We start from the raw sequence: 16,455 nt of genomic DNA on the forward strand, positions 1-16,455 counted from the left end.
TCTCTGCTCTGCTCTGGCTCCCATATTGGCAATATAGTCATTGGATGACCTTGAGCAAGTCACAGTCCCTGATACTGATAAGTACATTAGGCCAATAGTCCATCTAGTCCAGAATCCTGTTTGTGATCAGATGCCAATGGGAAGCCCACAAGCAGGACAGGAGGGCAAGCGCCTTCTTTTGATGTTGTTCCCCAGCAACTGGTATTCAGAGAGACATGATACCTCTCATCCTGGAGATAGCCTATAGCCATCACGACTAGTAGCTATTAACTTGAAGCATCCTCAGTTTCATATCTGAAAAAATAGAAATGTTATTTACTTTTCCCCTAGGATTCTTATGAGAATAAACATGGCCTTTTTTGTTTGTTTGTTTTGGCACCCCAGTGGAGGAATGCCCTCCCAGAATTGACTTCAGGTTTTAGGGGACTTGTTGTTATGTACCTTCAGGTCGATTACGACTTATGGCGACCCTATGAATCAGCAACTGCCAATACCATCTGGTATAAACCACCCCATTCAGATCTTGTAAGTTCAGGTCTGTGGCTTCCTTTATGGAATCAATCTATCTCTTGTTTGGTTTTCCTCTTTTTCTGCTCTCTACTGTTTATCCCAGCATTATTTTCTTTTCTGGATAATCATGTCTTCTCATTATGTGTCCATACATCCACAATGCCCTCTCTGACTGCCATTATTGCCGGGTGCTGCTGGTGCTCTACCTAGTCACTGAGCAGAGGTTAAATGATCAGCCTGTGACTACTTTTTAAGAAATCAAAGTTTGGCACTCCTTTGAAATTACTTTTTATTTCTGGAAGGATCCAATTTTTGGAAAAAGCAACTCTTGAGAAATAGGAACAAGTTTCAACATGCTTGAATCCTAAATCTGAAGGAAATGATGTTAGGGATAAGAAACTTGCCAGAGCTTGCACATTTGGGGTGGGGGAACCTTGAAGTTGCTGCAGAATCTACTCATTTGAATTTTGGTTCCAGCCTGGATGATTTTGCTGTGATAATTATTCTGGAACTCAGCTGTAAAGGTACTGGAGATTCTCTAGGATGCAGCAGGCTAAATGGGTGCTGGTGCTTGAAGACAAAACAATTTTGGAAGATATTCCTAGCTTGATACACAAGGATGTGAGACACCTTTTTAGGCAGAACCTAGTAGGAGTCTTTAAGTATTAATAGTATAAAGATGTCTTCAATAAAACAAGGCTGGCACATTCCAGCTGTCATTCTGCATTATATCATCAGAAGAAAGTACAATTCCTGCCTGAATAACAAGAAGGATCGAGCTTGTACTACTAGCTCAGCTGATTTCCCATTTGGTGCCAACAACTGAGACTCCATAATGTTGAGAGATTAGGGTTCTATTCCAAATCTGGGCACATTCTGTCCTGTTCCTAGAATGTTTACTGTTATTATTGTTGTTTAATTAATTTAATGCTGAAATAGGCTTCTAAATGTTTTACAAAGAATGAAAACCTGTTACACAAACAGTAAAATATAAACATCCATAATTGAAATACACAATACTAATTAATTAATGTTTATTGCTTAGTCCAAAGACCATTGCAGAACAGAACTAAATACAAGACATTAAGACAATGCAACAATCACATTGAAGCATTTAAATATAAACATCCCTAATTAAAATATTCAATAAAACAATCCCTTTAGAACTTCACAAAAATTCAAACAGGACACTCAGGTAGAGAGATCGAGGGAAATACAGAGTTCTCTTGATATTCTTGTTTTCTACCCAAATGGAGACCACTAAGCATTGGCAGACATGAAAGGACTTACTGACTGATACTTGGTATAATCAGATATGAGGTGCATTGGATGCAAAACTGACATGTCAGATAAGGGCAGCCTCAGGAAAAAATGGATTCGGACCAATTTTATGGAACATGGTATAATGGTATAACTTATGTGCAAAGTGGAGAATACGTCCCAACAGTATGGACGGTTATGGAATGACTTATTTCAATAATTAGATGCATTTGTACTAGCTACTGCTGATTAAATTGTTCTGACTAGTGGTGGCTGGAGCCCATTGGGACTGGTAAGGTGGAAGGCAGGGAGGCCAATGATAGGTGGAACCAGAACCAATGACAGGTAAAGCCACTCCCTGACTGCTTGTAAGAAAGGCAGGCAGCTGGGAGTTGGCTGAGGGCAAACTGATGTTAGTGGAACATCAACCCATTCACCCTAATGGACCAGCCTCCACTGGTTCTGACTCTGACGTCACTCATTATTGTATATGTTGATAACTGATGAGCTAATTATGCAACAGAAAAGATGGATTTGCTGGAGTACAGCAGCATGTTGTTTACCTGTGGCAGGTCTCTGGTTCCATCTGCACTGTACATTTAAAGCAGTATCATACCACTTTAAGCAGTCATTGTTCCCCAAAGAATCCTGGGGATTGTAGTATGTTAAGGGTGCTGAGTTGTTAGGGGACCCCTATTCCCCTTAGAGAGCGACAATTCCCAGAGTGGTTTAACAATCAGTCCCTCTTCCCATGGAACCCTGGGAATTCTCAGTTCTGTGAGGGGTCTTTACTGCTATACTGCTTTAAATGTATAGTGCAGATGGGCCCCCTCTCTTTCTTGATCTGAGTCATGCATTGAAGATCATCGTTCCTTGAGTTTGAACAATGAAGAAAAGAACAAATCCACCCTCTTCCTCTCAGCTCTGTTTCCTCTATTCCCCTCCCATTCTAGATTTCTTTGTGCTGGCTTCCTCTCACCTCCTTTACCCCATAGGGGTAAAGCTGATGAAATCACAAAGATGACTTGCACTACATGAACCCAACCCAAAAGCAAATAAGCGTGAAAGCAGGCTGCTACTAAGGAATGATGTAGGATTTTCCTCCCAGCTGTGATTCGATTTTGCTGTCTTTGGGCTCTAAGTGTGGAGCCTCTGAACAGATTTGATTTGTGACTAGGGATGGGCAAGAAATCTGATTCAATTTGCATTTTAAAGCTGAATTGAGCAAATCTGTACTTTTTGAGACAAACATGAGAACTGAAACACAGCTATCCTTTTGAAATTTGCAATTATCTGAATTTTGCAGTGCAGTTTTCCAACTAAGCAATATTTGCAAAAATGCATATATTAGGGGCAAGTGTGCATACAAATGAATATATGTGCAAAAAAACCATACAAAATGCTTTACATTGCGAGAAATTGCTTGCAAAAATGTGTCCATTAGTCAAAACCACATACAAGAATGTATTTAGTAGGATAAATTCTAATTAAAATGCTAGAGAACCTTCATGGGGATTTTTTTTTTTAAAAAAATAGCAAATTACTGCTGAAATCCAGAGGACGGAATTTCAGATTTTGAAAAACGAGAAAGGGAGAGAACAAAAAATGACAGATCCTTCCATCCCTATTTGTTTTTTTTTTATATATATATGAAATATATAAAGATTGAATATTAAATGTTCACATAATACAGAAACCATATACGCAAAGAATAGTACATTACATATAAAAGTACTACTCAGTCTGTCACTATCCACATACAATACAAATTACTTAACATTGGTTATTAGGCAGTTTTAGATAATAATTAATTAACAAGAGGACAGATCCCAGATCTCCAGAGAAACTATTGTAGCCATAAGCTATTAAAGGCAATTGGAACCTGTATTGGTGCAGATGTTTTCTTTGTATGTGTAATAAAACACGACCATTCTGTAGCAAAACTATCTTTTTTCTTTTGTCCTCTTGCTACTCTCAAACGTTGAGTAAGTTTCTCTGAGAGCGCTATTTCCCATACTATGCTATACCACTTCCCAATGTTTAATCCTTTTGCCTCTTTCCAGCATTTAGCTATCAACATGCGTGCTGCTATTAAGAGATACTCAATTTGCTTTTTATGTGATATGGTTTGGTTTTGGTCATCAAATTTATTAAGTAATCCCAATTCCAGTGTTTTTATTACTTTCATTCCCATTATAATGGATATTTCTTCAAAAAAATCCGTCCAGAATCTTTGAATATGTTCACAGTCCCACCACATGTGAACATAGGATCCACGGACCCCACATCCTCTCCTCCATCCCTATTTGTGAGACAATGGCCAGCAGTTCTTCCCTCACCCAGCAGAAGGCAGGGATAGTGCACTTGTTTGTTTGCCTGCATTTGATCACACTGGTTTAATTGCTCTGTTTTCGTTCTATTGAAACTGGAATTATGTCCAGTGAGGACTCTTGTAAAAAACAAACAAATCAGAATGTTCACGTGGCTTCGTCGAAATTAAATGAGTACATGCGATTAAAAATTGAAGGGGAGCTGTCACGATAGCCATTTCAGACATGAATAAATGGGATCATTTTACTTTTTTACATACAAGATGCAGGACTATTAAGATGGATAACATATTAATACCCTAGTTTTGTCTTTTTGTCTGTTGAGTCTGAAAGTTATTTTGGCTAGTGGCATCTTTCGTGTGCTTTTTGGAATGCTGCTGCCTCTGAGAAAGTTGTGTTCTAGTGGGAGAGGATGGATTTGCATCTTGTATCCAGGTTATGACTAGCTTGGAGTGAGATGAATGAGGAGAGCCAGAATTGGATAGTGGCCTATAGTGTTGGATTTACTCTACAGAGATCTAGGTTCAAATCTCCAACCACCATAAGCTCACTGGGTGACCTCGGACCAGTCATAATCTCCCAGACTAACCTACCTCACTGGATTTTTGTGAGGTTAGAAGGGGAGCAATCATATATGCCACCATGTGTTCCTTGGACGGAAGCCCAGTATAAACATAAATGCAAATATTGCCACCCTGGGCTCCTGCTGGGAGGAAGGGCGGGAAATAAATAAATAAATAAATATGTATCAATATTTTGTTTGGGCCTGTTCTCCCAATGCTTTCAGAAGCAGTGGAGCAGTAAGGCAGCCTTCCTCAGCCTGAGGCCATCTAGGTGTTTTGGGCGACAGCCACCATTATCCTTCACCATTGACCATTTATCAATTTACTGTCCACATTTATCAATACATATTTATTGATCCATTGTTGGAGGTAGTGTGCTTCTGAACAGCAGTTACTGGAAACTATAGGAGGGGAAAGTGCTATTGCGCTCAGGTCCTGTTGTGGGCTTCCTGTAGACATCTGGTTGGCCACTGTGAGAACAAGATGCTGGATTAGATGGGCCACTGGCCTGATCTAGCAGGCTTTTCTTACATTCTTATGTTCATGCTGGCTGGGGCTGATGGGAGTTGTAGTCCAACAACATCTGGAGGTCACCAAGTTTGGGAAAGCTGCAGTCAGATAACTTTAGATGCTAGACTTAATGGTCTTATAGCCCCCCCAATGGCCTTATAGCCCCCCCCCTTAGATAGCAACATGCATTAACTTCACTCACTTCAGATTGTGGCAAGTTAGTCCTGCGGTGTTTGGGACATTTTTGTTCATTCTGATGATTGGGACCAGCATTTAAATTGGGCCCAGAAACACATTGGATGCCAGTGCAGTTGGGGCAGCCCTGGGGTTACTATGACTGGGTTGCTTGGTCCCTGTTATCAGTTTGGCTCAGAGTTCTGCCCTAGCTGCTGTTTCTGAACTGTCTTGGAAGGCAGCCCAACATAAAATGCATTGCAGCAGTCTGGGGCTTTTTGCCCCAAAGTCCTGCCCTGATAGCATCATTGTTCAAAAGTCATCTTAGTTTCAGTCTATGAGGAGGCGTTATAGTTTAGCAGTAGAAGGTCCCAGATTCAATTCAGGCTTTTTAAAAAAAAATCTTAGTAGCGCTGGGAAAGACCCACTGGAGAGCCACTGCATCTGAGAAGACAGTGCTGGGCTAGACAGGCCAATGGTCTGACTCAGCATAAGGCAATGCCACATTACATTGAAGGGATTGGGTATATTTATCCTGGAGAACAGAAGGTAGCCCATAGTGCAGTGGTGGAACATCTGCCTTGCATGAAGAAGGTTCCAGGTTCAATCCTTGGCATCTCCAGGTTGTTTGGGGAATGTCCCCTTTCTGAAACCTTGGAGAGAGGCTGCCAGTGAGGATTGACCAATGGTCCGACTCAGTATAAGATAGCTTCCTATGTTCCTAAGTTTGAGGGAAAGGAAAGGAGACATGGTAGGACTCTTCAAATACCAAAGGGCTGTCATATAGAATAGGGCAGGACTAGATCTCATGGGCTTAAGTTATATTTTGGTCAAACATTAGCAGAAGATTCTTAATAGTAGGGACATAGGAAGCTGCCTTATACTGAGTCAGACTATTGGCCCATCCAGCTCAGTATTGTCTCCAGTGACTGTGAGTGGATATCCAGGGTTTCAGGCAAGGAACATTTTCAGCCCTGTCTAGAGATGCCGGGCACCAAACTTGGGGCCTTCTGCATGCAAAACAAATGCACTACCGTTGAGCTACAGTCCTTCTGACAATGGAATCAGTTACTTAGAGGGGTGGTGTGCTCTTGCTTACTGGAGGTCTTCAAGTAGAGGCTGAACAGTCCTCTGTTGAGAGTATTCTAGCTCTGGATTTCCTGCACTGGGTAGATGGTTGTACTCAATGGCCTACAATATCCCCTCCAACTCTGTGATTGGGTGGATGCTCCAAACAGCTGTGTGCTGATCCATACAAGTGACCCAAAGGCTAGTAATACAATAAACCCACTTATTTAACACAGGAGTACTAAGCCTGCCCCAGTGCCCATGTCCCCATCTCCTCCACCCCTGACCATTGCAGATGGAGCAGGAGAGTCTGAAGGGGGGACCTTCATGTGTCCAGCTAAACTTGCTTGGAATTTTGTAGAATCATAGAATAGTAGAGTTGGAAGGAGCCTATAAGGCCATCAAGTCCAACTCCCTGCTTAATACAGGAATTCAAATCAAAGCATTCCTGACAGATGGCTTTCCAGCTGCCTCTTGAATGCCTCCAGTATCGGAGAGCCCACTACCTCTCTAGGGAACTGGTTCCATTGTTGTATGGCTCCAATAGTTAGGAAGATTTTTCCCACTAAAGCCCATTTGCCCAGGATTTCTGATCGTGTGGTGGATTCTAAGATTGTTCAGAAGTCTCCTGCTTCAGACATTATGCTGCAATGGTCTGAAACTGCAGCTGGCAGGAACAGCTATGTTGGGAGTGGGGCTCAGGGATGGGGGAGAAATTAGACTCAGTTCACACATCAAGCTGAATCTCCTAATTTTGTACTTTTTGAAACAACATGAGAACTGAAGCACAATCACCCTTCAAAATATACACTTATCCAAATTTTGCCATGCAGCTCTCCAACCAAAGAACATTTACAAAAATGCATACTCTATATTAGGGGGAAATGTGCATAAAATGAACATATTAGTGAAAACAACATACAAAATTGCATTATATTAAGTGAAATTGTCAGATCCTTCCACTTCTAGTAGGGCTGGTGTGAATGGCTCTGTGCGTTTTGAGAATGCATGGAGGTGATTACCTGAATAGGGCTAGTGTCAGCATAGAACCTCACATACATAAAGGAGAGCCCTGCTGGGTTACATCAAAGGTACCTCTAGTCCAGCATCCTGTTTTCTACAGTGGCCAACCAGGTGCCTCTGCAAAGCCGTAAGGAGAACATGAAGGCAACAGATTGTTGCTGCTATTTCATACTGAGACCTAGAGGTTGCATAAAGCCATCATCACTAGGAACATAGGAAGATATCTTGGGTGACATTCAGCTAAGTCAGGGGTTCCCAAACTATGGTCTCTGGACCACTAGTGGTCCTTGAGCTTCATTAAGGTGGTCCGCGTTATGTCCACAGTAAACATTCATATTTATTTTTAATTGTATTTGCATGGCTTCTTTTATTCTATTTTATTGTGTTGCAATTTGAATTCTATTGAATGCAAATTTTAATACTATAAAATACAGTATAAGAAATAAACAAAGCAATAGAAATACAATTAAAAAGTGTGCATTACAGTGCATTACAATTGCTACAACAGGCAGAAAACTGATTAGTGGTCCGCCAAGGCCATCAGCACTTTTCAAGTGCTCCGTAGGGAAAAAGGTTTGGGAACCTCTGAACTAAATCCTACCCAGAGTTGAAATTAATGGACGTGACTAACTTAGGTCCATTAATTTCAGTGGGTCTGGAGGGTACCAGGTTGGCTACCCCTGGTCTTCACTGACTGGAAGAGGTTCTCCAGGGTTTCAGGTCACATCCACACCATATAGTTAAAGCACACTTATACCCCTTTAGCAGTCATGAAGAATCCTGGGAACTGTAGTTTGTTAAGGGTGATGATCTCACAGAACTACAGTTCCCAGCACCCTTAGCAAACTGCAGTTCCCAGGATTCTTCATGACTGCTAAAGTTTATGGTGTTAAATGTATGCTGTGGATGCAACCTCAGACAGGTGACATTCCCAGTCCTACCTGGAGATGCCGGGACTGAACCTGTAGCCTTCTGTATGGAATGAAGATGCTCTACCACAGAGCTGCAGCCCTTCCCCGGGGCTGTGCTGGTAGCCATTTATAGACCTTTTTGTCTGTGAGTTTGGCTAGTGCTTTTGTAAAAGCCAGTTAAGCTAGTGGCCTCCACCACATTTTTGAGAATGGATTTCCAGAAATTAATTACGTGTTGTGTGAATGAATGCTTCTTGTAGGCATCTGCTTGGTCACTGTGAAAACAAGATGTTGGACTAGATGGGCAATTGGCCTGATGCAGCAAGAATACGTTATGTTCTTCTGTTCTTTTTGGCTTTTGTATGTCTCCTGTCAATCAGTTTCACTGGATGACCTAACTGCTAATGTGGACCACCATGCTTTCTGAAAGCCATGGAGGTACCATGATGTAAGGTAGAGTGGGAGATAACATAGGAAAAAGTTCTGCAAATATTGTAGCAGTGTGATGGGAGAGGGACAGTAGCTGCCCCATCTCTCCCCCAAGCTGAGCTGCAGAGATGCAATGGGGTACGCTGATGGTAATAGCCCCTGAACTGCCTAACAGCCCTGCTGAGCACATTTTAAAGTCAGAAGCATCTATGTGTTTAATGATTCAAAGAACTGGAACTGGAAATTAAATGGTTTAAATCCAGGTGGAGATAGGAATGTCAAGGTAATAAAAGCTGAAGGGATGCAGCTAGCAAGTTTCTAGGCAAGTTGTAAATAGTTATCATGGTCTACTTGGCTATGATACAAGTAGCAATAGTACTGATAAGATGGCACTCTGTGTGTGTGTGTGTGTGTGTGTGTGTGTGTGAGAGAGAGAGAGAGAGAGAGAGAGTGCTATATGGAGGTCTCTAAAAATGCAAAAAGATGGCATGGGTGTTTGAGCCCTTGTGCAATAGATACAAATTCAGTTATAGCTGCCATCAAATATATTGCTATAAATACCTAATATTTCAATTTTGGACTGCAGGAGAGAGACAGTGATTAATAGGATGCAGCTATGTGTGATTATACTTACAATCATTCTCCAAAAAGAGAGAGACCTAATTTATCCATCTGACGGCATCCATCACCTACTTGTTTTGCTTTACATCTGTTTTATAGGTTGTTTTTGTACTATTTTTTTCCTTTTATGGTGATTTTGCAAGCCACTTTGTGGCTCCCGCGTGACCAATAATATAGACTTACAATTATTATGTTGTTGAATAATGGCTTTTTCACATGCAGCAAAACAACAACAACAGTGCTATCTGTTCTGGGTTCCAAAGTTATCCCCTTCTGTTGCCTTCATTTAGCTGCCTGTAAGCCATGCTTCAACTGCTGTGTAAATGTGGATTTCTAAGGGCTCACCAGACTAACTAAGTCAAGGACATCAGCTCACAGGAACATGAACAGACCCTGTTGGAATAGATCAAAGGCCTATCGACAGTGGCAGCTGGTGGTTCCATGTCAGTGGGGCAGTGGAATCTGCTCTGGGTTTTAGTCCAAATTTTCAAGGAGCTGTCCACTCTCCTCTTTACCATTGTAACCTGCCTGCTTCACCTCCTGCCTCTCACTCTGGCCCAGATAACAAGTGGTGAGGAGGAGGAGCAGCAGCAGATGCCACTTTCTTCTTGCTGCTTGGCTCTCTGCCAGTCAAACTAGCAAGTGGGAACAGTGATGAGGAAGAGGAGTAGTTGGGCTGGCTCCCACCAAAGGATTCAGACTCGGGACTCTCAGCTCAGTTATTGCCAATGGCTTTAATCCACAGGTTAGCACACACTTGAAACATAGATCAGATTGCAGGTCACACAGTTTAGATCACAGCAAGGCACTACTTGGCATAGCTACACAAGGGAAGACATTATCGCAACACTTGACACGCCGTCGGAACCCACCCTTTTGCAGGATGGGGCAGGCACGACTTCTTGTGTAAGACTTTTCTCTCAGTTCAGGACTGGGCAAGCAAGTGGGCACTCCTGTGATCAGGCTGGTTAGTGAGCTCAGTCTGTTTGTGCCTGCGCATTCTCCCATGCATCTGTGGCAATAGAGACGGAGATGACTTGGCAGATCAGCAGTAAGATGCTGGCTGCTGAGAGTTGTTAGGACACCCTTATTCCCCTCACAGAACTACAGTTCCCACAGTTCCCTGGGAAGAGGGATTGATTGTTAAACAATTGATTGTTCCCCCCTGATATATGCATTTTTGTACATATTGTTTGGCTGGAGAACTGGATCACAACCATTGGGGAAGTGCACGTTTTTTAGGATAGCTGTATTTCGGTTCACGTATTGGTTTGAGAAGTGCAAATTGAGTAGTTTCTCGTTGGAATGTAAACAAAATTGAATTTCTCCTCTACTCCTGTTCCTGTGAAATATGAGAATTGAGTCGTGAGACAATGTAAGAGTGCTTTGTCAGATGTGCCGTGTACCCGCTGGCTCATGAAGTGGGAAGAACAGGCAGCATTATAGTGGACCCACGTGAAGAGCTTGTTAGTCCAAACCTGGTCTCTGATCCATGTCCTGCTGAGTGAACACTCTGTGTTCTCCTTCTCTCTTTTCATTGTAGGCTCCTACCTGATGGTCAACTCCTCCCAGCGTGCTCAGGGTCAAAAAGCTCATATCCTTTTTCAGACATTGAGTGAGAATGACACCCACTGCCTTCAGTTCAGCTACTTCATGTACACCCGTGATGGCCACAGCCCGGGGACTCTGAACGTCTACGTGAAGGTGAATGGGGGCCCGCTGGGCAGTGTGGTGTGGAATGTCTCTGGATCCCATGGGCGCCAGTGGCACCAAGTGGAACTGTCCGTCAGCATGTTTTGGCCCAATGAATACCAGGTGAGTGCAGGATTACCTTTCAGGACAAAGCTAGTAGGAGGTTTGGGTTGGGACTTGGCTGTTGAGGGACACGGATCCTGACAACAAGACTGTAACAGAGAGATGTGGGAGTACATCAGGGAAGATAACACAGAGAAGGCGAGAAGCAGACAAATAGGTCACATCCACACCATATATTTAAAGCAATTATACCACTTTAACAGTCGTGGCTTCCCACCAAACATCCTGGGAACTGTAGTTTGTTAAGGGTGCCGAGAGTTGTTAGGAGACCTCTATTCCCCTCAGAAAGCTACAATTTCCAGAGTCAATCCTTCTACAGTCAATCCCTCTTCCTATGGAACTCTGGGAATTGTAGCTGTGTGGGACATGAAGGTCTCCTATCAACATCCTAGTATTTTCTATTCCTGTTATTTTTCTTCCTGTGTTTTTTCCCCCTCACACATGCATTACTTTTATGATGGCTTTTAATAGTTTTTTAACCTGTGGCCTTTAGATAAAGGACAAGTGAGTTATATGTTGTCAAATAAATAAATAAAATGATGAATGCCACCTCATGTTCCTTGCAGGAATGGTGGAATAAAATGGTAATAAAATGATTTTTTTTTTAAAAAAAATGTAATACTTGCTACAAACCCAGGGATGATGCTTGTAGAATTTTGTGATGTTTTAATTAGGGTTTTTTTTAAAAAAAATCAACCCTATTCCCACTTATCTAGGAGTAAGCCCTGTTGAATTCAGTAGGACTTACTTCTGAGCAGACTTGTCTAGGGGTAGAGACACACTTACTGTTTTGCCAATTCCAGTGCGTCTCCACCTCTCTTTTCTGAAAGCAGGGGCACATAACACTAGTCTTTTTACTATAAAACCTGGTGGGAGTAGTGTGTGTGGTTTTTGTTCTTTTTAATCGCTTCAAAGAGGTTTTGCAACTGTTTGGCAGATCAACCCATTCCCCCTCCGGGTGTGGCAAAGGGAAACGCTTTGCTATAGGTGGTTAGTGTGGTCACAGCCTAAGGTTGTCCTGTGACAGTGCTCTCTGGTCTTTATATATGGGATGGGGAATGTGTGGCTTTCTAGTTGTTGCTGGATTTCAGCTCCCATAATCTCTGATCCTTGGCCATGACAAGGGGTCAATAGGAGTTTGACAACACCTGGACGGCCATAGGTCCCCCACCCCTGCTTTATATGCAAGGCACACAAAACCCTCTGTATTACAATTCTCTGACAAGGCAGATATATTTGATTCCTCCACAGGTCCTGTTTGAGGCAGTGGTCTCCAGTGAACACCGAGGCTATCTAGGATTGGATGACATTCTGCTCTTGAATTATCCCTGCTGTAAGTCGTTCTGTATCCTGATCACCGTTCCCTTCTGACGGCAGCCACTGACCTGTCATAGATCCCTTACACCAGTAGTGGGCAGGCGTCAGACTTGCAGGATCTTTAAAAAAACCCAAAAACTAGAGCCCTGAGGTTTACCAGCTGGAGCCAGATGCAGAACAGTGACTTGACTGGCCAGACATTTTAGGGATGGGGGAGAAATTCAGTTCGGCACACATTTAAAGGCTAATCTAATTCACACTTTTTGAAACAATATGCAAACTGAAGCACAGCTGTCCTTCGAAATTTGCACTTTCCCCAATTTTGCAATGCAGTTCTCCAGCTAAGTAATCTGTACAAAAATGCATATATTGGGGTAAAGTGTGCATTAAAATGCATATGCTGGTAAAAAATAACAAGCACACAATGCATTATATTAGGAAAAATTGCTTTGCAAACAAGTGAATATCAGGCATACAACTGCATGCAAAAACATGTACATTAGGAGAAATTTGCACTGCTGACAAATAAACGAGGACTCTGTTTTTTAAAAAGTCACACATGCTCAGTCCAGGAGTTTCTGATGAGGGGCTGAACCAAGCTTACAAGTCCTTTTACACAAAAAAAATCCACTCCTTGTTTTCTCCCAAGCGTTCCTTTTCAACAACATAATATAGGAGCAAAAAGCAAGCTTGTTGTTGCTATTGTTAGGCAACAAAGATGGCAGCGGAGGCGTCATCCCCTTAGGGAAACCGCCATCTTTGTTAAGGGCAATGGTAAAAGACAGGAAAGAGGTAGGTGGGGGTTGGGGGGTGCTGCACGCACGCACACATGCACACAGGCTGGGGGCCAGGTTAAGCTGATGCCCAAGGGCCCTGGCATTCCTGGAGCCGGCCCTGGAGCTAAACTAACAAGTATTGGTGGCAAACTATGCATTACATGCTTAAATGAATGACTTTTATGTTGGGGAAAAAGTGGCTGCGGTGTCCTGATTCAGAATGGGGCCCAAGTCGAGATCAGAGGCTTGTCCCAGTTTCCAGCCAAAAATCCCCCCCTCGGCTATTGGCCTCTGCAGCATATGTGTGTATGTTGGGGAGCAATGTTCATCAGGCAACTGGCAGGGCCCCCCAATCCAAATCAGGAGTGTGCTTCAGATTGGGATCCCATTGCTGCTGTTTCTTCAGAACAAAAGTGGCCTATTTATTTATTTATTTATTTTATTTTTTGTATTTATAAACTGCCCCATAGCTGAAGCTCTCTGGGTGGTTTACAATAACTATCCTCTTCTTGGAAAAAAAAAAGGACAAGTAATGTAATATGTAGTTTAGCTGTTAGAAACCGGCGTAGAATCTCAGGCCACAGGGGCCTCTCTATCTGGCCCTTGGAACTCTTTCCAGGCCACACCCTCCTTCCCCAGGCCATACCTCTCCCTGGCCTTGCTTTACACCCTCCTTGAATGTTTTTGCCTGGCTGGAATGTGTCCTTGAACTCTGATCCTGCCTCTTGGCTGCCTGGAAGGGGGAGAGAGAGGAATGGTTGAGTGTGAGAGACACTAGCCTACTGCACAAAGGTAAAATGTACAGATGTTGCTTTGCCCACTCCTGCCTCTGACCCTGCCCACCATTGGCATGTGGTGGCCGAGAAAGGCTCCCCAACCCTGGCTTAGAAGCACAGTGGTTAGACCAGCAAGCAAATGAGGAGACAGTTGTCTAATGGCTAGCAAAACAGAGCTTTTTCCTCACCTTCTGCATGCAAACAAACACGAATCCCATAATAAGAAGAAAATCACCAGTGGAAGCATATTTGTGTATGCTTGATTGTTTTGCATAATTATATACTTCCAAGATGCAAGTTCTCAGATAATTTGGAGTCGTCTGATCCAGCAGGGCTCTTCTTAGGCATGCAGAAAGCCCGGTTAAAATGTATTTCAACTGGCAAAGACCTCTGAGACATTGCGAGTCAGAGTAGGCCACTCTGGGCTACATGGACCAATGTTCTGATCCAGTAGGAGGCTGCTCTGTATGTGACATTACACCACTGACTCGGGAGTCTGCTGCAGTATATAATAATACTCAGCAGGAGTTCTGGAACGAGGTTGCTGTTTATTGCCAGGAATTTCTTTAGCCACATTCCAGTCAAATACAGGTAACTCCTACAGCTCTGCTTCTTCATTATTTTGGACCTAACAACCCTGGATTTCTGCACAAAGACCTTTTAAAGCAATTGTATACAGCAGTCAGATCATGTGCAGCATGTAATTGGAAGTCTCCCAAGCAACCTGATTAACAGCTGAGGATTGGTGAAATTTGGGAGACCATCATTATGTACATAGTTACTCAACAAGTGCAGCAAGCAAGGAATTTCAAAAAAGAATTTGCAGCACCATAGTTTCTATTTTTTTCTAATGGGATAACCCTTTATAAACTGCTGATCACATTCCAAAAATACAGAGGGATATTTTTTTCCTGACTAGGATTCGGCCACTTAATATATACATCTAAGCTCTCTTAATGTTTAGCGAGTTTCTTCATTACTTTGTGTGTCGTTCAAATGCAAAATACCTTTTGCATTCTTATGTATTGTTCTTCCTTTTTGCTTGCCTGAATTTCTATTTTGAAATAAAATAAAATTCTCTGTGATAACAATACCTGGCATTTATGTAGTGCTTTTAATAAGTGCTCAAAATGTTTTATCTATTTTATCACGGGGCTAAACATTTGAACTTCGGCTCAAAATTGTAATACTCAGAGTTGTATCCAATTATGTTCTACTCAGAGTAGACCCATTGTTATTAATGAGCCTGTTAGCCATTTCCATTGATTTCAGTGGGTCTGCTCTGAGTAGGAATAACATTGGATGCAACCCTTAACATGTGAAAAATGTATTTCATAAGTGCTTAAAGTGCTTTATATATTCATCTTAGCGGTAAACATTTTAACTTTTGATTTAAAATTTGGAGTGGGCAAAAAGTCAGAAATTCAATACCATTTTCAGGGGGCTTATTGTTTTTTTCAGCTCACTGTGGAGTATGCCAGTGGTGACAGTTCCCTTTTCTTTGACTTTTTTTTGCCACCTGTGGCCACAGCTTTTGATATCCTCTTGGTGGCTGCTGGCTAATGGCCACTATTCTTCCTTCCCAGACTGCTCATGGGAAATTGCCCCTGCCACCAGTTGTAATCACTCTATGAACCTTTTTTTTAAAAAAAGTTTAATTGCAACCCCCCAAAAAATGCATCCCTCCATTTTCATAGCCTACAAATGAGGTGATGAATTTGGAGAGGCAATTTCATCACAGCTGTACTAATGCTCTCCGTATTACTTACTATGGCTCTAAAGTTGGCCGGAATTGCTGTGTGCATATTATAGAGGACTGAGAAGGCCCAGCACAAGAGATTTTGGTGTCTGAGATGAAGGACAATATCGTGTCCCCTCCTTATTCCATGTACAGAAGCCGATTGGACTGCAATCTGAATCTTATTTCACCCCTGGTGATGGGATAGCATCCTCCATCCATCAAAGGAACATAGGAAGCTGCCTTATAATGAGTCAGACCATGGATCCATCTTGCTCTGTACTGTCCACACTGACTGGCAGTGGCTCCTCAGGATTTCACCCAGGAGTCCCTCCCAGCCTTATCTGGAGATGCTGGAAACTGAACCTGGGACCTTGTACATACAAAACAGATGTTCTACCACGGAGCTACAGCCTGTCCCTAAGATAGAAGGCTAAATTAGAGGTCCCAGAAATGGCCATGTAGCAACAGAAAGGCATGGCTGGGGTGTTCAGGAGGAGTAGCCTGGGGCAGCTGCTGCCACCCTTGAGCACCTGCCACTTGTGGCAGTTGTCTCACTCTGCCTAACAGAGCAGGCCAGCTGCTGGCTGGTTGCAACAACTCCAGGCTCCTGTTCAGAGTATTCAGCAAAAAA

General features: G+C 42.7%; 1 protein-coding gene across 6 annotated transcripts in view; it reads left to right on the plus strand.

Annotated features, from left to right (window-relative positions):
• The window catches only part of PTPRU (protein tyrosine phosphatase receptor type U), a 580,511-nt gene that overhangs the window by 271,831 nt on the left and 292,225 nt on the right, over positions 1 to 16,455 (plus strand). For all 6 annotated transcript variants that reach the window (XR_009759096.1, XM_061596132.1, XM_061596131.1 and 3 more), the window contains 2 exons: positions 10,943 to 11,214; positions 12,466 to 12,547. Coding sequence is in view for 5 of the 6 variants with exons in the window: in XM_061596132.1 (XP_061452116.1) it covers positions 10,943 to 11,214; positions 12,466 to 12,547 (354 nt within the window). In the remaining variant the exon portion in view is untranslated. The remainder of the gene's footprint in view (positions 1 to 10,942; positions 11,215 to 12,465; positions 12,548 to 16,455) is intronic.

This window comes from Rhineura floridana, chromosome 15 (assembly GCF_030035675.1).
Source record: "Rhineura floridana isolate rRhiFlo1 chromosome 15, rRhiFlo1.hap2, whole genome shotgun sequence".
Classification (NCBI taxonomy): Eukaryota; Metazoa; Chordata; class Lepidosauria; order Squamata; family Rhineuridae; genus Rhineura; species Rhineura floridana.